Source organism: Poecile atricapillus, chromosome 5 (genome assembly GCF_030490865.1).
Source record: "Poecile atricapillus isolate bPoeAtr1 chromosome 5, bPoeAtr1.hap1, whole genome shotgun sequence".
NCBI classification, from domain to species: Eukaryota; Metazoa; Chordata; class Aves; order Passeriformes; family Paridae; genus Poecile; species Poecile atricapillus.
The window spans coordinates 10,722,596-10,744,695 of NC_081253.1; the positions used below are offsets into that span (position 1 = coordinate 10,722,596).

At 41.5% G+C, this 22,100-nt stretch overlaps 1 protein-coding gene across 1 annotated transcript in view; it reads right to left on the reverse strand.

Moving 5' to 3' along the window:
* The window catches only part of PDIA5 (protein disulfide isomerase family A member 5), a 97,574-nt gene that overhangs the window by 38,140 nt on the left and 37,334 nt on the right, over positions 1-22,100 (reverse strand). Inside the window, exons 8-11 of the mRNA XM_058840220.1 lie at positions 19,649-19,716; positions 15,244-15,335; positions 15,068-15,139; positions 10,602-10,738 (exon numbers count right to left, since the gene is read on the reverse strand). Of these exons, the coding sequence (XP_058696203.1) occupies positions 10,602-10,738; positions 15,068-15,139; positions 15,244-15,335; positions 19,649-19,716 (369 nt within the window). The remainder of the gene's footprint in view (positions 1-10,601; positions 10,739-15,067; positions 15,140-15,243; positions 15,336-19,648; positions 19,717-22,100) is intronic.

The following is a 22,100-nucleotide window of genomic DNA, read 5'->3' on the forward strand; positions in this document are numbered from 1 at the left end:
TAAAAAGGATAGTCAGATGCATTACATAAATCAGATCAAACGGGAAAGAGAGCATAACTAAATGTATCCTCCAGGAACACTGTCTGCATCCGTGCTATATTCACAGCTCCAGCAGAAGGGCCACCTTTAGCCAAAAACAGCCCTTGGCAGGGGAAGGCTCAGCACAGTGGGGCAAACATGGAGCAGGTCCTGCAGGCTGCCTCCATGGGATTTACAGCAGCTCTGGTGAACTGCACAACACACACTTCTGCCTTTATTTCTGGTCACACTGAGTGTGTCTTCTTCTGACTCAGGCTCAGGAGAAAGGGTAAGTATTCTCCAAGACTAATGTCAGCTGGAGGCTGCTGCCTCCCAGGGATTTCTGCTCTGTCTTGCCCTCAGTGTGCACTCTCTGCTTCTGAGCTCACAGGTGGCTGTGGCTGAGCTGGACTCCTGAAAGCAGCCTATGAAAAAAATATACACCCCATCTGCACAGCACAGACTCCAGCACAAATCCAGGAACAACCTCAAAGTTAATCACCATCTTTATGTAAAATAAACTAAAACAATCACATGGTTCCTTATTTTCATTCCAAAGCTTCAGGCTATTGGAGATTACACTGCACATATATGCTAAAACTGCATATATATACCCTCTCACTCAAGACTGTGGTGCAAGTGGTAAAAATCTGCGCTTGGAGATGATGGTGCCTCCTACCATCCCTCTTGGGAGGGAAAAGAAGTGAAGGAAGGTGGATCAGCTGGCATTGGGAGATATGAATTACACTTCCTACACCAGCTCTGAGGAACATGGCCCTGAGTAGGTGTTGAAAATTAATCTTCCCCTATTGAAATGTGAGACAACAGCATGGTTGCCTTAAGGTGAAATTGTTGAGAGTTTATGAAAAATACCACCAGAAGGTTTCCTTCTCAATTAAGCCAGAATTATTTCACATCCAAAAAAGATCCCCCCCCCTTCTCTGCTGCCAGGTGAACAACAAAATTTTACCTTGAGGAGGGAAGAGAAGTTGCACTGCTTTCTCTCACACTCTTTCCCCGCTATGGAAGACTTTATGCTTTGGATTTAGCAATGAAAATGCCAGAGAACACAGGTGAGATGGAAGAGCTTTGAGTGTTCAGCTCAAAAGAACAGCATAACCTGCAAATTATTTCCTAGAATGCAATTTGTGTAAGACATCAGCAAAATAGATGCCATGCAAAGAGATCTTCCTTAAGAAAGGTACATCCCAATGAACTCAAGCTCATGGGGCAGGAGGGTTAAAAGGAATGGTGACATTGAATATTACTGTGAAGATATCTGGAAAAGTCAAGTAGCAAGAAGAAATATTATGCAGAACACAAGGGTTTTGTCCAAAGTCACAGCAGAAATGGCTACCAGCTGAGATCTGTTCACCTATATAGGAGACGGGTGCTGGCACGGTTGCCAACCACAAGCAGCCAGAACCCCAGAAGATACAGCTCCACCATCAGCACAATGCCTCAGTGTCCAAGCAATGGATTCATTTATTAGTAACTCAGAAAAATGGCATCACTTGCCAACTCACCATCTGAAAGGGCACAAGGAACAGACAGGCAGGTAAGCAATCTTTCACTCTAGGTGTCTCTGTTCACTATTTGCCCTTTATGTAAGTTTTCCACCTTTCAGAGAACCAAAGTTGAAGCCATAAAGTATTTAGGAAGATAAACTCCACTGGTAATTACCCAAGTAGCAGAGATACGGTAAGGCACTTTCCAAATGAGAGCCCTGCACAGTATATTGAGCTTATCCAAGCAAGGAAATTGATTAATTTCAGAAAAAATAAATCTGGAGTCTAATTTTTAAAGCTAATTCCTACTGTTACCCCATCATTAGAGGGAAGCAAAGTAAACCTATAAAAATAAGTTCTGCTTCACTCCTATCAGAACCCACCACAAGAGCATTAAGTGTACACTGGGGTCAAGCTTGCCAGGAGGACAGTCACCCAATTCACACACTCAAATGTGGATTTTTAACAGCTAAAATCACCTAAGTCCTCTAAAAGACCCCTCTGAACACCTAAATAACCTACAACAAATACCCAGAGCATGAAGCCAGTCTCTCTTCAGCTGTAGCATCTCAGCTGCTCCTTGGTGCTCCGGCATCTACTCCAATGTAACAGGCTGAGTCAGTCATAAGGACTCGTTAGGAGAGAGGGAAGGCAATAATAATGTGAGAAATGAGGCAGCAAATCCCCAAAGAAACTAATGTTCCCTTCACACCACCTGCCACACATTCACATGAAGCTTTTTTCTGATTGGAATAGCCTTTGCAAATGTCTTCTTTAATAAAGAAAGTAATTGCTCCCAATTGGAGGTGAGCATACAGCAATGCATTTCAAACAAACCTCCCAAATATCCACATTTTGTCTCCTTTCCTTCTTTCTTTACTTCTACCCTGCATTCTACTCAAGACCCAAAACTGCTACCAAGTACATTGTTCAATGTACACACCATGTCCCCAGAACAGCATCATGTCACAGAGCAAGTCGAGATCCAGCCCAAAGGTAGAGCAGCCCAAAACACCCCCCTTATGCCACTCTCCCTGTTGAGACACTGAACCAGAGCAAGTCAAAGCTCCTCCCTTTTAGTCCTGGCATGAGCTGTAATCAGGTTGTGAGTCACCAGCTCCAGCCTTGATAATCTTGTCTGAGCTCTGCTCACTCAGTGGCAGATGGGGTTTCCTAAACTTAGGGGACAAAAAAGTGATGTCTGCCACAAGCTAGGCAACATCAAAGGCAAAATCCTACTTCCTTCACGTTAATCAAGACTTTGCAGTGCTCCTATGCCTTCCGTATCTCAATTCCTGCAATACGGGAGCAGCTTGCAGTCTGGCCATGGCTTGCTAGATAAAACTCCCACACAAGGTGAAATGTTATCTCCACTTCACAGGTTGGAAACCGAGACAAATATTTAGTGACTTGGGTTGTGACTGTACAAATCAAAGCAAGGCAAAGAACTAAACTTTTACATCTCCAGGCCAAGGCTATTGCTTTTATCACTGGATCATCCTTTTTTCTGACCATGCCCAAAGAGCACAAACTGCTTCAAAGAGACAATAATCCCATATAAACTGTGTGCTCCAGTATCAGAAGACTGACAAAAAAGAGACAATGGTATCAGTCATTACTGTCTTTGTCCCTTTCATTAGGTATTCTAGCAGGTTTTACTGCACAAGATAATTATCAGGATTCTTACAATCTTCACATTCCTATTTACATTAAGTACCACTAACAACCCATATTGATTTTTATTTTTAGATCCTTGAGAAACATGAATGGTATTGTCATTAAAGGAAAAATCCATGTCAGATTCTTAATTTTCCTGGTTTGCTGTCTTTCCAAGAACTTCTGTTTTAATGTGTGACTAAATCTCCCTGAAAATAATTTCTGTAATTAGTTTAATGAGACAAGTCACTGCACTGGCAGGTCAGTACACTCAACTGTTTACACTCCCTAACATTTTTAGTGATATTCAAATATACGTAGTATCAAGCAACATCTTCTTGTAGACTTCCATGCTTTTAAATAGTGAAGAACCCAGTCTTAGTGTCCCAGACCTCCTCTCTCTGAAATCAGCAGTCAGGACTTGCTCATCTCAGTGGAAGCAGATTCTGAAGCCAAGAACGTACCAATTTCTAGCTGGTTTATGTGAAGAATGTACCTGCTCCAGAAGCCTGCCAGGAATGTTCAGCTGAGAAGTACATACATACAGTGCACAGAAAGTTGGCACAATTTATGCATGTACAGGGAAGCTTTTTATTATACATCCCATTAAAAATACACTAAGGCAACATTAAAATTAGGAGCCTATGGGACACAGAGAGTCAAAAAACACAATTCTGAAATTGAAGCAGATCTTTTCTCTTCAACAGTCTGTCCAGACTCTTAAACAGCAACATTCATCAATGTGTCCTTACACAACAAATCAGTTTTCGGTGATGTGGGCACTGCAACAGCCCACCCTGACATCTGCATCGCTCCTCCAAATTCCTACCAGAGCCAGGCACTCCCTGTGACCCACATAACAGTCCAGAAAGTTTGACTTGTTCAAAGCTTTCTGTAATTACTCTGAAACAAGAATGTTTTCACAGGGTCTGGTATGAACAGGATTGAGCAAGCATCCTGCCACATAAATGTCTTTTTGTGTAGCTTCCTATGGGCTAGTATAGCACCTGCATCATGGAGATAAGGCATCTGACCAGATTCCAGATGCACAACCTGCCTTACACACTACAAACTCCCAGTAATCCAGACCTGCACAGGTGCACCAACACCCTCTTCCAAGTACCCACTGTCTGCCTTTATCCCAGAGGCTTTACATCTGAAGGCAGATGCCAAAGGCTCTCTATGCACCCACTGAACACAGCCAACATCTTATTTTGAAAATCACAAATGTCATATATGACAGGGACAAATGAAAATTAGAGGATGGTTCCATCCACATCCAGCACTGCTGGATGTTTGGATAACCCACAAGCCTTTAACCTCTACTGGAACAACTGTGTTAGCTGACATTCTAAAAAAGAAATAATCTTTGACTGAATCCTGAATTAGCATGGAAAACTTCATTCATTTATAAATAATTTCTTTATTTATCACAGGTTGCCAATGTTAGGCTGCTGCTGACCTGTGCTAGAAAGGCTGCAGAGTAGATTATTCTTCAGCCTTTTCAACTCGTGGCCTTTCTGTTGATGCTGCCAACATACATCCCAATTAGAGCTCACAGCAACATAGCCTGCTTTCAAAAGGAACCACTGGGGGTCTGAAAGGGAGACTTATTTATTTATAGCTGTAAAAGATGGTTTGAAACACTAAATTTGATTTTGTGCACACATTTTGGGTTCACTTTGCTTCATATTTAAAGTGAGCAATGGATTCCTACATCCCAATCACATGGAGCAGTAAGAAACAAAAACAAGGCCACTGAAACCAGTGATGTTGTGCTGGCAGAGAGGAGCCAAGTTCATGACTTGGTTAGAAGCTGAGGCCTTCCTGTACTGCGCTAATTGCATGGGATTCTTAATAGTGAGTTCACAAAGTCGCTTAAAACCTTGGGCTTAAATGCACTGGAGGGAGGAGGGAAGAAGTGAAGGGTGTGAAAAGCTGTTTTTCAAAGCCAAATTGATAAAACCACTCCCTGTGCAATTAAAAACCTGAACAGCTGAATAGCTGACTTTGGAAAGCAGCAACTGCATAATTTATCGGGTTGGTTTATAAAGAGAGAGAAAATATCCGAGTACAGGAAAGGAATTTCATGGACATTTCAACAACACATGAAAACTGTGGTACACTTTATCATTTCAAGGTTTATTTTTGCACTCCCTTCCACTGGGAGGAAGCAAGCAAAGGTCTGTTAGGCTGTATTTTCCCTGCTTTCCCTCTTTATCAATGAAGGAAAAACCACAACAGCTCAAATATCCTACTAACGATATTTTTTCTAGCCTTAAGTCCTGCAATCAGCTTATATAGTCTCTGAAGAAGCCCTATGAAGGAGTCTGGGAAGAACACAGATTTAACCTGAATTTAAACTCACATACAATGAAGAAATTGCAGGAAAACATTTTAATAGTTTAATCCTTTAAAAAGCAAATGCACACTCACTCTAACAGTATACATAAAGCACTTTTTTTCTCCTGTTTGTTACCCCTAGCATCAGTACTGGACAACAAACTCTGCTCTGGCTGATGGGGTATGAGAGGGCAAAGCAGCCCCAAGAAAACACCAGAGGTGACTGACTACAACCACCAGCCACCATCAGAGACTCCTCAGATCCGTGCTTGCTGAAGGTACAGGGGGAGGCTACAGCTCCCAGTGGCACCAGGACATTATTCTGCATGAGGCTGCAAGAACGGGTATCCTTTAAAACGTTAGCAGTGTCACTTGTGTTAACAAAGCATAATGAAAACTAACTCCTGTGTGTGAACAGCAGATACTTCCAGAAACCATTTCTGAATTGACTTGAATTTCAATCCTAGACTTTAAACACCTTTCAGTGGCATTTGAATTGACTTATCAGTGACTTGGTTGGGTTTATTTTGTGACTGAGATGTGATTTGGAGAAAAATGCTGAGGAAAATGTAGAAAGGATAAATGTGTAGAGGGTTTATTCCTTCAACAAAACAGAGTCAGAAAGACTGCAATCCTCACTAATTTGGCAAATATTTTGGACAGAATTATTTTTAAAATTACATTGGACTCAGCAAACAGTTTGATGAGGAAACTGAAAACACAAACAGGGCTTTTTTCATGATCAAGGGGCTCAGGAGCATTTTAAGTCCCAGCAAGTTCCCATGACACTACAGCATTTAACAACACTTGAATGGCAGCATAACCCATATTTAGAGACATTCAGAATCCAGCTGTCATCTTGGGCATCTAAATAAATCTATCAGCTGTAGGCATAGATATCAAGAAGCACATACAGACATGGAGTCTTTCTTTTCACTGCTAGCAGAACCTTATCATAAGCAGCAACAGTGCCTTTAGTTATGTTATAGTACAGAAATAACTTTGGCTGGTGCAATAAATCCTTTGTTATAAATCCAGAAATAGGCCTGCTAACATAACTGCTATCTCATGTTACCAAATACAATCAATTCAAGTAAAAACTCCAAATCCTTTAGGAGGGAGGGCCCTTTCTTTGTTCTTTTGTACAGTGCATGGGAATCCAGTTTTTGGGTACAACACATTGAAAATCACTTCAGATGTCTACAAGACTGCAGTCGGGATATATCCAGGATAACACTAAGTTCACCACCAGAAATTATGAAATTTCAGCAAAATGCTTAAGTAAGGAGCACAACACTGCACACCCTTCACAGATGGCTGGGGAGGAGAGCGCTTTCAGAGCCTGACTGGCTGGGCCACTGTTTACCTATGCTAAATATTCAGATTTATTGAACATCCTCTTAAGGGCTTTAAAAAGGAGTTTCAGAAGGTTAGAAATCCTGCTCTGTGTCCCCAGTGACCTGTAAAACGAAAGTAGGATGAACTCATCCTGCCCACCCTCACTCACCCGTTGCTCAGGGCAGGCAGTAATGACCTGAAGCAGCACATCGTCTGTTTAATGGTTGTGATAAATTACTGCACAAAAGGTATGGTCTCTCTGATCCCTAGAGGTGCAAGCTGCATGCTGCAGACCTTCCTGATGTGTTTAAAACACGCTACCTGCTCTCCTTGAACTTAGTTATGCCAGGCAGCACTTAAAATGCTGCCATGTCTTTGACTGGACTAGTAAGTACAACTGATTGTAAATAATTACAGTGTGGTCCTCAGGGATGATGATTTCTAGCCAAAGACATGGAGACCCAACTGGCCACATCCATCACAGTGCCTAAGGGTGCAGTTCACAGGTATTTACCTGGGATGTGTTTGGTTCAGCACTGAGGGGAGGGAGCAGATAAAAAGCTGCTGATTCCCCACACATCTTTTCATATAACATTCTATTAATGCACTGGCCCTCTGAATATGCAATTAAAGCATCACTGAAATAACTGTCTTCTAGTAAAACAGTTCCTTATGAATGTGGGGTGGTTTGGGCTGGGATAGAGTTCACTGTCTTCACAGTAGCTGGTATTGAGCCATGGGCTGGATTTGTGCTGGGAACAGTGTAGATAACTCAGGGATGTTTTAGTTATTGATGATCAGCGCTTACAGAATCCAGACCTCTTCTGCTCCTCACTCCATCCCATCACAAGGAGGCTGAGGATGCACAAGAAGATGTCAGGGGACACAGCCAGGACAGCTGACCCCAAATAACCACAGGGATATCCCAAACCATATGGTGTCGTGCTCAGCATAGAGAACTGGGCAAAGAGGGAGAGGGGGGACATTTGGAGTGACGGAGTTTGTCTTCCCAAGTTAGCATTATGTGTGATAAATCTCTGGTTTTTTTGGGAAGGGTCAAGCACCTGCCAGTCAATGCAAAGTACTGAACAAATTCCTTGTTTTGGTTTGTCTGTACATGGCTTTTTCTCTTCTTATTAAACTACCTTTATCTCACAAACCCATGACTTTTCTTGGCTTTACCTTTCAAACTCTCCCCCATCCCACCATGATGCAGCAGCTGTGTGGGGCTGAGCTGGAGCTGAGGCTAAACCACAACAATGTGACAGAAAAACACCAAGTCACATGCTGCATGGTGACACAGAGTTTAAGCACTTGCTAATTCCAGGCCAGTGCTGAAATCCCCTTGATTATTCTTAGTTACACAGATGTATATCCTGTGTCATAAGCCTATTTTATAGATGTTTCAAGATTTTGTTTTTTATTAATACATAATTTTTAGAAAAAAAAACTTCCTCAGACTGAGCTACCAAGGTTAAAACAAGTAAGATGCTCGCTGGATTTACCACTTCTTTTACTGGAATAATTTATCTCCTAATATTCATAAGGTGACACCATTAGCACATTTAAGAAGTGCTAAGAGAAGAGCTTTTAATCATGGAGATAACTGTTTATGATAGTTGTCTGTCACAATAATTAATTTGCAAGCCTCATTCTCTCTGCTGAGGATGCCCAGAGAGAATTCTTACCAACACAGATCTTTTACAATGTACGAGCTGGATTCTGCAAATAGGCATACCATTATCACCTGAATGTAAATAAAATCCCCCAAATATTCAAAGTGCATTTAAAATTGAGTTGTTCTGTCAAGGAACACTCTTTATCCAAATTCTGAGCAGCTGGAAAATGTTATCAACAGATTGTGACAGCCCAGTTAAGGCATCTGATTTACTTTTAAAACAGCATTTACCAAAGTACTGCTGTATCTTAGTGCAGAATGTCCCTTAGTACAAAGCATGCCTTTCTGGAAGCACCCCTACTCTCAAAATAGGTAATGCAATATTGTTACTCCTAAAACTGTGTTACCTGTGTTCTTGAAAATACTAAAAAAAACCACTAAAACTGAACAGAATCCTACTGAGATTTAAAACTAACTTGAACTTACTAAAAAATTTGATTGCAGTTGTATGGATTCATCTATTTTTAATCTGGCTTCCTAAAGGAATGAGTGTTGCAGGGGCAGCTGTTGATTTCTTCCCCCTCTTCCTCCTCCTGAATACAAGACTAGATTCCTTTGCCCATTTACAGACTCAAAAAAAGGTAAAGCGTTAAAGTACTACTAAATCTCTGTGAATACATTGAGAGAGAAGAGACACTTCTCCCATGCCATTGTGCAGAGAGAGGGGAAAGGAGGGAAATTTAGGAGTTAGATTTGTGCTTGGCAGCAGCCTCTCAGTAAGCACACAGCTGCCGAGGAGCAGCAGCCCATGCTGTCACTTGCACACCGGGGTGCAGGGAAATCTGGGGAAGGAAGTATTTGGGTAACGAAGGATAACTCCTGAGCAAACCAGGCCTCATCAGTTCTGCTACTCGTGTTTTGGGTTTCAGACCAGGAGCTCATCTCCGGTCCCACTTTCATTAGTACAAATAATCCAGGGAACACAGCGACAAAACAGCAGTCAGTCCCCTGCTTCAGTGGACCAAATTCTTAGACATTTCATCAGGCAGAGGAAATTCATTATGGTATGTTTTTCAAATGAGTCTTATGAGCAGACCTTCAAAAAAGGCATTTTGGAGCTAACTCCAGCTGGCTTAAAGGGAAACAGGATTTAAGCCTCTGTGCCAAGACCCTCAGCTGTGAGCATACAGTCTGCCTCCAGAGTCCGAACCTTTAAATCTATGCCCTTGAAAATGAACTTCTCACCCAAGTACTGCTGCCAGCACAGCAGCAAGAGGAGACAGAAGCTGTGTGTCACAGTGTAGCAGATTCAAACCTGAACTGTCCATTACAGACATAAACAATTGGAAGAACCAGATAGGTAGCTGAAACAAGTTACATCCACAGTGAACTAAGAGGTCAAGTCACTCTTCTCTTCCACCCAACAGCTTACAGGAGGGCAGTGTGGCTGGAGCAGCTTCCTGAAGGCAACCCACTGCGTTTTATTTGTCAAGCTAAAACCTCAAGTCATGAAAAAGATCTGTTGAATTAATTCTCAGCAGAACAGTAAGTAGTATCACCACCAACTCTGCAATAGTTATCAGAAGTTCTGGGGTCTTTCTAAACTTAGGCCTAGTTTTGGAATAGTTCAGCACAATATATAGTGACAATCATCCTTTACATCGCCAGACAAACTGCAGCAGAAGAGTAAAAATGTACAAAATGACATAGCAGCAGCCATGGACAAGAATCCAGGAGCTCAGGGTTCTCAAGATGAGTTAGTTCTAGTTAGTTCAATCAACCAAAGTTTTGCTTTGAAAGCAAACAATACTGAAAAGAAGTTGAAAATGGGAAACCATGCTGTAAAGTGATGAGTACCCAAACTAGTTAAGCATCATTACACTCCTCAGTTATGTTTTGACTCAGCTTACAAAGTGTCCCTTTTCCAGAGGCATATCTCCATCCTAAATGTGAAGTCAGCAACTTCACAAACATTTCATGCCTTGTATATTTAACAATCATCACAAACAAGAAAAGTCTGGACTTTTGAGTCCATGGTTCTGTGAAACTTCCACAGAAAAACATCACTGATTTCATTGGCAAGCATTTGGCTCAGAGTACAGAAGAGAAAACAAACTCACATGGTGCATGGAACATCACTAGCACAGATGAATGATCTTTTATAAACTTGTCGAAGTCCTCATCGGTCAGATGATAAACTACATTTTCTTCATCTGCCCAGGGAGTCTCTGGAGCCTGTGGCTGAGGTGCCTGTGGGCTACAAGACAAACAGACACAGCTTACAGGCAGCTCTCTGGTGCTAAGCAGTCATTTTGGCAAGTCAAACTGTAAGGAACCACTTTGTGCAGATGTTCACACATGTCTGACACATCAACCCTACTGAACAGCTTCCATAATTGTACCCATCTAGAACTCACAGGCACTGAAACACAGATAAAACTGGAGGAGGAACAAAAAAATCTCCAAGAAGCTGCTGAGGACAGACCAGCAATGGAAGGGGATGGAGCGAGGAGATAACTAGACTGCTTGGTTATTACATTATAGAAATCAAATGCATTTTCTATTTCTCTTTCACCCTCCTCAGCAGGATGCTCCCTTTCTCACAGCATTCCTACTTTGTAGTTCACAGGAGTCATTGCAAATGAAAGAAAAAAGCAGTGAGCAGAAACAGCCAATTTAACCCGTCACCTTGGATACTGACAGCATGATTAGGGCCAGCAGAGAAAGGAGGAGCAGTGCTGGGACCATGAGCCAGCTACACACACCATCTCCTCAGGAATACATGATTTTACCCTGAACAGCTCTTGTGAGCCAGGGAAGCATCATTATGTCTTCACTCTGCAGTGGGCTTGTAGGCCTAACTCAGCTAAGATACTCAGCTGCATGCTTCACCTAAAAGACAAGTGATGTGTTCTACCAACTTCACTATGATTGCACCTGAGTTCAACTGTCTTGGATGGGTCAGAGCCACAGAGACTGCTCAGACACAGTGGCAAGTCTGGAAACTGAACCTAAGCTCCTCTGGAGCTCATCATCACAATAAACAATTTGTTTTGGCTTTTATTAATGTATATTAAAAAGAGAATTTGGCAGCTGTGAACTAAACTATGCTAATTAACATTTTATTTATTAAAGCAGTGTTCACAGAAAAGATACCCAAACATATGAACATTAGGAGCCAGACTTTGAAGCTATTTTTGTCAGTTGCAGTAATGAGTTCCAAATACCCCCCAAAATTCCCAAAATTCTTTGGCAAAGTACAGGTCTGGATGTGACCCCATCTTTGCTGAAAGCAGACTTGCTATTTGTGATTAAAATGTATTATTGTGTTAGCTGCCTGGAACAAGGAATGGCAAACATGATAACTAATTTATCCTGCCTTACTCATTACTAGGCTGAAAGCCTAGTTTGATAAAAAAAAGCAGTGGAGATACACAGATGCAGATAGCAAGTTCTGTTGATGTAAGCAATAGGTGTGATCCAAGAATATTGAGCAATCCATGCAGAACTGTGATGCACACCTCTGCTGCTCCTTCTGCAATAAACAAACCAAGAAGCCAACATCAAAGTAAGAGGTCAGAGCTGCACCTGGCCAAGCAGCCCAGAGAGCAGTAATCTCCAGGTAACCTGGCAGAGTGAAGGCTTTCCAGCAAACACCATGACACAGATTTAGGAGCTGGGTTGAATAGGCAGAGCATGATGAACGTGGACACAGCACTGGGAGAACAAGGTGTTTAGCAGGGCCTGCCATGACCTATTTCACTCAGGAATTAGCAAAGCAGGGCATGGGGTGTTTATTCAAATGGCCTAATTTAAAATGCTGTGCATGCTAATGAGCCTACACTGGAGGTGGTAAGAAACAGCTCAAGGCCTGGAGAAAGCAACAATCAAAATTTAGAAGGTCATTTAACACTGAGACAAGGCATACCCAACACCTGATTAGGATGACAGAAGTCCAGAAGTTATCAAAAGTTAATCCAATTGAGAGCACAGAACAAGTTCTTGATTTAACGGAGTAGCTGATGCTAAGGAAGGGCCTGAGGGGAATCCATAAAAACAGCAAGACAAACCAAACAGCTGCTGAAGGCAGCAAGAAGCTGTTGGGATTGCCTACCACTCAGGCTGATACAGCTGTGTATCAGATTTAACAAAAAAGCTATGTACAAGATAGCAGCTCTACTGTGTTGGATTAAGGCTGTATCATGGCTCATCTCTATCATCTCATGAAAACATCTGAATCTCCAAAACAAAGTAGCCAGTGACTATTAGGAAGATAAGAAAGGTGAAGCATCTGTAAGACCAATGCCTTAGCAGCTTCAGCATAAGAAAGAAGCACCTTTAATAAGTAGAAAAGGAAAAAAAAAAAAAAAAAAAAGGTGTTGGAGCCCTCCAAACTAGAGGAAAAAGCATGGACAATGATTTAAATATTCTAACTTTCATTAAGGTATATAATGTTCTCCCCCACAAATAAGCCTAAGATCACCCACTTTCATCCCTTTACCAGTAATACTTAGATGGAAAAAAAACAAGAGGGAGAGGAAAAACAGCTGCTTTTCTGCAGAGTGTACTTATTGTCCACACAAAATGGGCCATTTCATACAGCTCAATGTCTGCTGGATTTCCTTTCAAGCAAATGTCTACAATGATAGCACATGCATGCACAGTATAAAAATGCGTTGGCTGTCCTTGCCATGGCCCTGCATACCCTGGTCCTCGCAGTAACATTCTGTACAAGAGCAACCTTTCAATATTTTAATACTGTGCTGCTCTGAAGCACAGCCTGTACACCCTGCAGCTATCTCATTGCACTCCTTGGCTTTCCTAAAGCCCTTGCTATATCATTTTGACAACCTGTACTGCAGATTCCTCAGATTAGTATAATATTATGTACATAGCACGTTTACCCTATATGTGGTTTTATTAATAATTTAATTTATCGTAATTTAAGCATCAATTACTGGCAAAATGTAAGTACACATAACTACTCAATGTGGTTTCCTTAAAAGTTGTACTTATTACACAAAACAGGGGCACAAGACTACTGCTCAGATCATCTTTTGGGCAACTAATAAGTATGCACTAAGTGAGGACAAACAGCTGTCTTTAGCTCTGGACTGCTGAAGTATCAGCCAAAGCCCACAGTGGCTTGTTAGCAGAGATTATCATTGGAAAGAGCTTGCAGCTGTTCTGCTTTGCCTCCAGTAGCTGTGTTCACTTGCTGTCACAGCACTGATATAAAGGTACTGCATATTGCAGGGATTATCTGGATATTATGTGGGCAGACAGGGGAAAAAACACCCCAAACAGCTAATGTTTCACATATGGTAGCCAAGAGATAACCACATCCTTGCAGAATTGAAAAGCATAACAAAGTGCAGGTGATGAAGGCATATCCTTGCTCCAAGGACTGATCATCTCCTTCAAGTTGCTGGAGTTGCCATCTTGATCACTCACATTTGAAGGCTTAATTGACTACACCAGGCTTAATGACTCTGGCTGAATTCCTCCTGTTTGAGCCACTGGGCAGTACTTGCTTGCTGTGCTTGTAGCTCCTGATCCTAACAGGATGCTGCTCTCACTTCATTCATGGGTTCCAAATCCTGAAGCACGCAATCTGCTGCTGCTGAAGACCCTGGGCTACCTGCAACCATATGCACATCCCCAGCACAGCCCCACAGTACAGAGAAATACATTTATTCTGAGCCAATTTTGCTAAACTGCACCATTACAATAGTTTGCTAGTCTGCTCCTTCCCGTGTGTTTGTTTCCTTTCATTAGCTTCACTTTAGTATTGCTTCCATGACTGCAGCAAACAAGGGAGGGTTACAAAGATGACACCAGCCCAAGAGCCTGGGCTCACTGCAAATGGGATTTCTCCATCACCAGATTATCTCAGCTCTCTCCAGCTGCTCCATCAGCTTCATTGACCATGCAGGGATTTGCACCTGTTGAAGAGCAGCTATACACACACACACACTTTTCCTGTGTGTCTCTGAACTGTTAATCCCATAGGCTCATTCAGCCCCCAAAATGTTTATGACTGCACATAGCTCTCTTTAGGTAGAATAAGGTGCTTTCTACCCTTTCAGGTCATGACAGCAAACACAGATGTTGTAAAAGTAACTACCTATCCAGGGTGCTTTGATCTTCAGTTTGTTGCTGCAAGACACTTTAAAGGCTTCAGCTAAAAGCTGATGAACCAACAAGAACTGCACACTTGGTGTATACATTTTTAATAACACAACAAAAGTCAAACCTTTTGCAAGGTATTAAGTTCAAGCACCCAAATCATTGGAAATTTAAGCTGGTATTTTTAACGAAGCTAAGATCTGTATCTGCATTTATTTTAGTCCACAGTCGGTCTCCTATTACAGACAAAATGCAATTGTGAAATGCAAGGCATGCATGTTAAAAACCAAACATTAGTCAATCTCTCCGTATGAGTTTAGCTGATCTCAGCAGGGTAAGTTTTGTTTGCTCTTCTGAGCAGAGGGAAGGAGGGAGAGATGTCTGTTCCTAAACCATTACATTTTGTAAATAATGAAGAGTACATAAAAGGTGGAGTGCATGAAGTTCAGTGCCTTACTTTTTCAGCCACTCTGCGATATCTGCTGCAGTAGCACCAAAGTTCTCGAAGTTGAACAGGAACTTTCCCTTCCTGTTAAAGCAACAAAACAAAGTTCAGTCTTTGCCCTAAAAGATAAAAACACACAGTTATATAAGAGTGCATGATTTCTAAAATAGTAGCAAAATATAACCAACTCAAAATAGCAGATTGTAGGATATCCCCGGACATTGAATTCTTCCTTTATCCTTTCAAATTCAGCAGAGTAAACATTCATCCCCGCAAGAACCTGGAAAAACAGAGCATAATCTTACCGATTCTTACAATACAGCAGGAACATCACACCGTTTGTTTGAAGATTTAAGTAAAACCCACTTCAGTCTGGGGAGATTCTGATTTCATTCATATAGCTGTCAAGCAAGGGGCTCTCTGTAAAATGCACTGAAGTTTTTTGGATTTTGTGCAAGGGGGAACAGAAGAATATTTGAGTCTAATCCAGAGAAAACACACACCAGTCAGCATGTCACCTCCTCACTGCGCTGGAAGCGTCTCTGTTTCTTTTTATTCACCCACTAACAGAAATACCTAAAGGGAATCCTCTCAATTGCAGCACTTGTGCTCTTCTTTGCACATTTGGATTTTAAGCTACAACTAGATTTTTTTCTTTCTCTGCAAGTAGAAAAAAAAAAGGGTTCATAGTTCATATCAAAACATTAAACAGGACACCAGAAATTCTACCCTCAGCTTTCTAGTTTCCATTACAGCAATGAACCTGTCTATATCTAACCAACTTGTCAATGTCTAACCAACCACAAGCACTGGCATTACCCCAGTTCAAAAATGCACCTACTGAATGGACAGGGGAAATCAGCATGACTTTGATGTGAAAATAAAACGTGCCCTATTTACATGAGTTCAGGAAATAGCACATGGCACTTATATGCTTTAAATATGTTAACTTAGGTAGAGCAGAGTATAATGAGAGTTAGGAATTAATCTTGTCCTACCGTCTTCAAAAGAGAGGCACAGCAGGCACAGTACATTTGCAGACTAGCATGTAAAACAAAAACTCTCTCCTCCCCACTCCTCACCTCTATCCCAACCCATCCTCCATCCCAACAGTCCCTGAGCTTCAGGTTCAGGGCTCCTGTGACTTATACTGTGCCCTGCGACTTATTCTGTGCCCTGCCCAAACGTCTTCCAAATATTTCTGACATGAAAATTGGAATATGGGATTGATTCCAAGTTTTTGTGGGTGTGCAATTCACACAGAGGTCATCCTGCTGTCAAACCTGGACCCAGCAAGTTGCTGAGATACCACTTCCTGATTAACTTAGTTTAATGGCATTGATGCCTTGAATCATTTTAGCAGCAGGGTCTTAATCCAACCCCCTCCTCCTTCTCTCTCCAAAAACAGGATTTTCTCCTTCCAGCTGAAATACCACATCAGAATTTAATACCATGTTCCTGACTGCAGCAAACTGCACAGACCAACCAAATGTGCTCAGAGCCAGCATGAAATAAATCTTAAAGCAGAAAATCCTCATTTGAAGGTCAACCGTTCCTAAGAATGTGCTGGAAAGTCACAAAAAGATACTTTGTTTTCTCTTCCCTATGCTAAAAAATGATAAATTCAACAGAGGAGAGTACAGAAGTAAGGTTTATACTTGCTGGCCTGGTCTTCCACTTGGAATTTTCCTTATAGTTTGAACAACCAGACTGACTTAATTCATATGAGATTATCTAGACTCAATTCTCCCCTTTCCTTATCCTCTGTGTCACCGCCTAAAGGCAAGTAAATGCAATAGGATCAAGATACAATGGCTGCTATATAAAGCAAGAACCAGGTTTGTTAACTAATTCCATAATTAACACCAGCCTACCAGATTCCATGTTTACTGTGAACTTTCAGATGATTTCCTATGATTTAAATGGGCATTCCTGGTCACGTCAGACAATTTTACTGTGTCCATCCAATGATGATTGATAAAAGTCAATAACTTGGATTCATTCTGGTGTTCATTACATGAAGCGTATTCAGTAAAACACTTATTATAACGGGATTTGTTTTAATGACAAGAGTAACAGCTTTTGCTGGCCAATAATCACAGAATTATGAAATATCAGGCTGCCAGAGACCATCAAAACACACCTACTGCCCAAAGCCACGGTTCTCCTGCCAGACATTTGTTGAATTTGCTTTTAGCAAATGACTGAATGACCCCAACCTCAATTTAGGTCCATTACCTCTTGTAATAGCCATTGCAGAAACAAAGATCAGTTTATTCCTTTCACCTCTGCATTGACACTTGACATATTTCAACACTTACCTGCTCTCCAACAAGCTACCTATAATCTAAACCAACTGTGAACCTTTTCTAGCTGCCCAAGAATTTGGAGCTTCTGACCATTCCTGTTTAGTTGTGACTCCCTATCTTGATTCTCAGTTTTCTTGGAAAGCACTTAAGCATATTCTCAAGTTGGTCTTTACTGAGAAGAACATTCTGGCACACTCACGAAGTTCATGGGCATTAGGGAGATGATGAATGGTTTACTAATATCCAGGTCCCCCCTGCTCTGGGGCCACAGTGGCAGTCACTCATCAGAGCCCAGCCAACCCTCTAACCACAGGCATCTTTCCTGCCAAGGATAAAGTAAGTCCACCTCTGATTTGGAGCACTTTTTTCTTCTGCATTGGGTGCAATGGAATTGCAAGCTATAACCACAGTATAAACTAAAAATGCCACCCTGTCCTCCTCTCAGTAACAGCACTGGGACAAGAAACAACCATTCCCAAGGGAAGATGGCAACCAGCAACAGGTACAGTTCACCCTTTCACTTTTATGACCTCTTCAGTAAGGATACTGTACTTAATTTTCCTGCAATATAACAGCCACAATCATTTTTGAGCCTGGCACATCCTGACAAGTAATGACAGGTCAGATTAAAAGGCTAAACCCTCAGCTCATCCAAACCACTCATAAACTTTGCAGCAAAGTTTGATCTGGAGGTCAGCATCACTCTAAGGCACTCCATGAATAATTTATGATGGGTACAGCACAGTTAACTTTAGAAGTGGCAAGCTGTGTACACTTCCCACTCAGGAAGCTAATTGGGTCAAATTTTGACAAACATACTAATTTTTGTGAAAAACATGGGTGGCAGTGGCATAACTGGACTTTCCTCTGAACTGATCCTGCATTACAACACTCTGCTGCAAAAATCTGCGTCTCAGCCCTGTCACTCAGCTGTGCAGGATTAGCCCGGATCTACAGAAATGATTTCCAAGTGAGGAAGGAAATAATCAAACCAGAATAGATCTAGAGTTTAAATTCTCTGGTCTGAATTTAATAAATGAGCTGCACATGGACAAGGAAGGGATAACTGCAGGAGTACAGCATGCTCTGCAGCATGCTCTCTGGCACTGTCTCTATAGGTGATGCTTTACATTCCTAATCCCTCTCACCCAAAAATGCACTGCCATGCAGGGCCGGAGTGCCTTCCCAAAGGCTGCAGCACATGCTCCTCTGACCGGAGACTGCCTTAGGTGGTCCCTGGCTGGACAAAAAAAAATCTTGAAAATATTTTCTAAGGCTTGTGCCATGTCCTAAATAAATCTGAGTAACTCCCACTCATTTCTGCCATAAGCAAAAAGGATTTAGAGAAAACACTTCTGAAAACAACTAGTTTGGAGAGCATTGGGCAGTCTGACAGCACTAAGTGGTCATGAGAAGGAAAGACCAGAGCTGCCCTGGCAATGAACTGCAGTGCTTCATCTTTTCCTCACAAGGAAACCTGTAAACACAGCACTAAAGGATCCAACAGGTAGAATCAGACCAAATCCTGCTACAGCCATGAAACAACAATCCTATTTCTTCATCCTTTATGTATGACTGTCATCATATAAATCATACATTAAGCACATAATAAAACCTCGACTAGACAAGTGTCTTTGACTTGCTTACAGAGATCAATACCCCTCATAGGTACAAAGGGACAACTAAATTATTGTGAATTCCCTACTTTATCAGAGTCAAAACTTACTTTAATATCAATGTGACATCAATGACAGAGCTACAGTTAAACTGTAGCTGAGTGGCTGGGGGGTGACAGGTAGCTTATGGGAAGGGGATTTCCCTCCCATAACACTGTGATTCTCCACTACAGAAGTGGATTAATAACTGCAATAAGGGCATCCATCCCTGACCTTGCTAGGAACAATCAAGTCAAAACTCTGATCAAACCCATTGAGGAAACATTTCTTTATTTACCAAAATGAGCTCAAAAGGCCTACAAACCCACAAATTAGAGGCTAAACATAAATCTGCATAGTGTCAGAACCTGTATCTTCACGGGAAAAACTGCAGTGGATCTAAGGGGCAAGGGAGTTCACATCTCATTCTCTTAAGTTTTAGAAGAATAAAAACCAAGAGAGAATCCTGAGGAGATTAGGAACAGAGTCATTTATTTCTCTTTTGTTTCAGCTTGCTTAAAAAATTGATAATTTTGATTTTGATAAATGTTTGTTGGTTTATAGACTTTAAAAAAAATAATGTTAAAATGATTTTTGAAATGTCATATAAATCTCATTGTCTCACTTACATATTTACCCTTGAGTTCTGTGGCTGCCTGCTGATAAGATGGCATCATTCTCTTACAAACACCACACCCTGGTAAAAAATAAATTGTGTAAGTAATAGGCCAACAAGTCTATTCAGCCTCTTCTACAGTATCTATCTATATTCCAAAGCATATGAAGTAATATTTTATATAAAGGAAATTTAACAAAAATTCTTTATCTGCCTTACTAAATCATTATTAGATTATTGGTTTCTAAGGATGTTACTTGTTACAAGCCTCTATTTTTGCACATTTTTCATGCTTTTCCTATTCATTTCTCATCCTAGTATGAAGAGAGTAAAACCATCTTATATTACTCAAGCTCTGAGTTGAGCCCAGAGGAGAATACATGATGAAACACACATATCAAAAGTCAACAGAAGATGTCATAATTGTGAACTCAAAACAAAAAGCTTTGTGCGTTTCTGGTCTTTGAAGGGACAGGGGGAGGTACTTTGGATTCATCCCAGCTTAACAAGGCTTTGAAATTAATTTGAGACGCATTTCCTAAACACTTAACACAGACAAGTGTTAAACAGTGCCCTGTTAATAGAGCAGACATAGCTGAGAAGCAACAGCCCTTGTAAGATACAATAACGTGCTGTGGAAAAGACAAAGGGCGAGTGAGGAAGTCCACCAATGTGTAGTTGGAGTGTGCTGAGTGAGAGCTGTTTGATGATCCTCTGCAGTGCTAAGTAGATTAGCAGTAAATCACCTTGTAAGCAGTAGTTTCACCCCTGCCAAGTAAAATCTGTGCATGCAGATGGGAAGGGGCAGGAGTACAGACAGCATGGAAGAAAGGTAGTTGGAGCCAAGCACTCCAGACACTTATTGTGGAAACTTTCAGTCCACCACGGGACAGCAGTCAACACTTCTGTTCTGGCTAACAGACAGAGTTTTGAAAATATCCTCCAGAAAGGAGGAACAGATTTTGCAGCCACTCGTTCAGGATCACATCAGCATTCCTGGAAAAAAACATCCTTTAATCTGACAAAGGAGAGTTCTTGTTTCTGTGGTCTTTCCATCTTTGATCTCTCCGCTCAAATTCACAATGAAGTTGCTAAATTAGTGCTGGTCAAAATGACAATTTCTTGGTGGGCACAGACCACTCATTTAAGGGCCATCGAGGTCTTGCAGCTTCATCCAAACCACTGGACAGACATCAAAAGATGTGAGTTGACAGACATCATCTTCTGAATCCTCAATTTCTTCTCTCCTCAGGAGCTTCAGGCCCTTAAGTCCTCCAGCAGATTTCCCTATCTTCCCCTGTTCACTCTCGTACTCCTCCCTGGAGTACCTTCTAGAGCACAGGCACACAGCAGCCTCCTCCACCCAGCCATCACCCCTATCACCCTCCTCTTCCCAGTTCTGCCTCTGCCTCAAACTTGCTACTCCCATCCCAAACCCATGTTTCAGTACACCCTCTCCTGTCCTCATATTTCTGGGTTATATTGTTCAGGATGCTGCCAAGCCACATATACCCCTTGAGAGGCATAAAACAGGAACCTCAAAAATTAATTTTTTTTCTGTTCTTCTTGTATTTTGTCCCAAAAGAGGGAGCTTAATTAAATACAGATTAGTGTTTCCACTAGTTAACAGCTTCATTTTTAAACCCTTGTTTTCAATCACATTTATAAACAGCTCCTTCTTGTTGCCATATCCAGACAGTCTCCAGCAGGAGTCTTCTTTGACAGAGTTAACTACAAATAAATTTGAATGCCTTCAAGTATACCTAATACTTCATCTTTAGTGCTGCCTGACTTTCTATTATAGGCCCATAAGTACAGTGAAAGGTCTGCAAATGACAGGCAGTATCTTCTGAGGAAACCAAGCCTTTGCTTTGAGTTGTTTTACCCAGACCAAGCATTCCTGAAATATTAAAGTAACTACATCTAAGTCTCTAGTTGCTTTCATCTCCCTCTGCACCGGTATGTAATGAAAGAGCCCATTTCTTCTCAATCTTCCACAATGAATCTCAAGCCCCTGCTTCCAACAAAGCAGAGAAATAAGGCAGCTGTCTTCCCCAAGGCCTCCCAGACAAAGCCTCTGATGTCCTCTCGTGCCAAAGACCTCCCTTACAAGTAATGAAAAGCAGAATTTCTTTCAGTGACCAGTCTTGATTTGCTGCTCCCAGTTATGAAAGGTAACACCTGTATGTAACCAATAATTTCAGCTGCTCAAAGCCCGTATTTTATTGCAACTGCTGGATGTATTCTGTCTCCAGTAAAAGGAGCAAGTAAATAAAATTTGAACAACTAATTCAGAAGGTCTCGTGTGTTAAATAAAAGATGAGGGAGTTACAAACTGAGAAATCAGAGGAAGAAAAAAAAACCTCACAAGTAAACTTCCTTCACAGCAGTTTGGAAAGCAGCACAAGTACTACAGTACTGAAAACTAGCAGGTGTTTTGCCACTTCAAAGAAGAGAAACTGGAA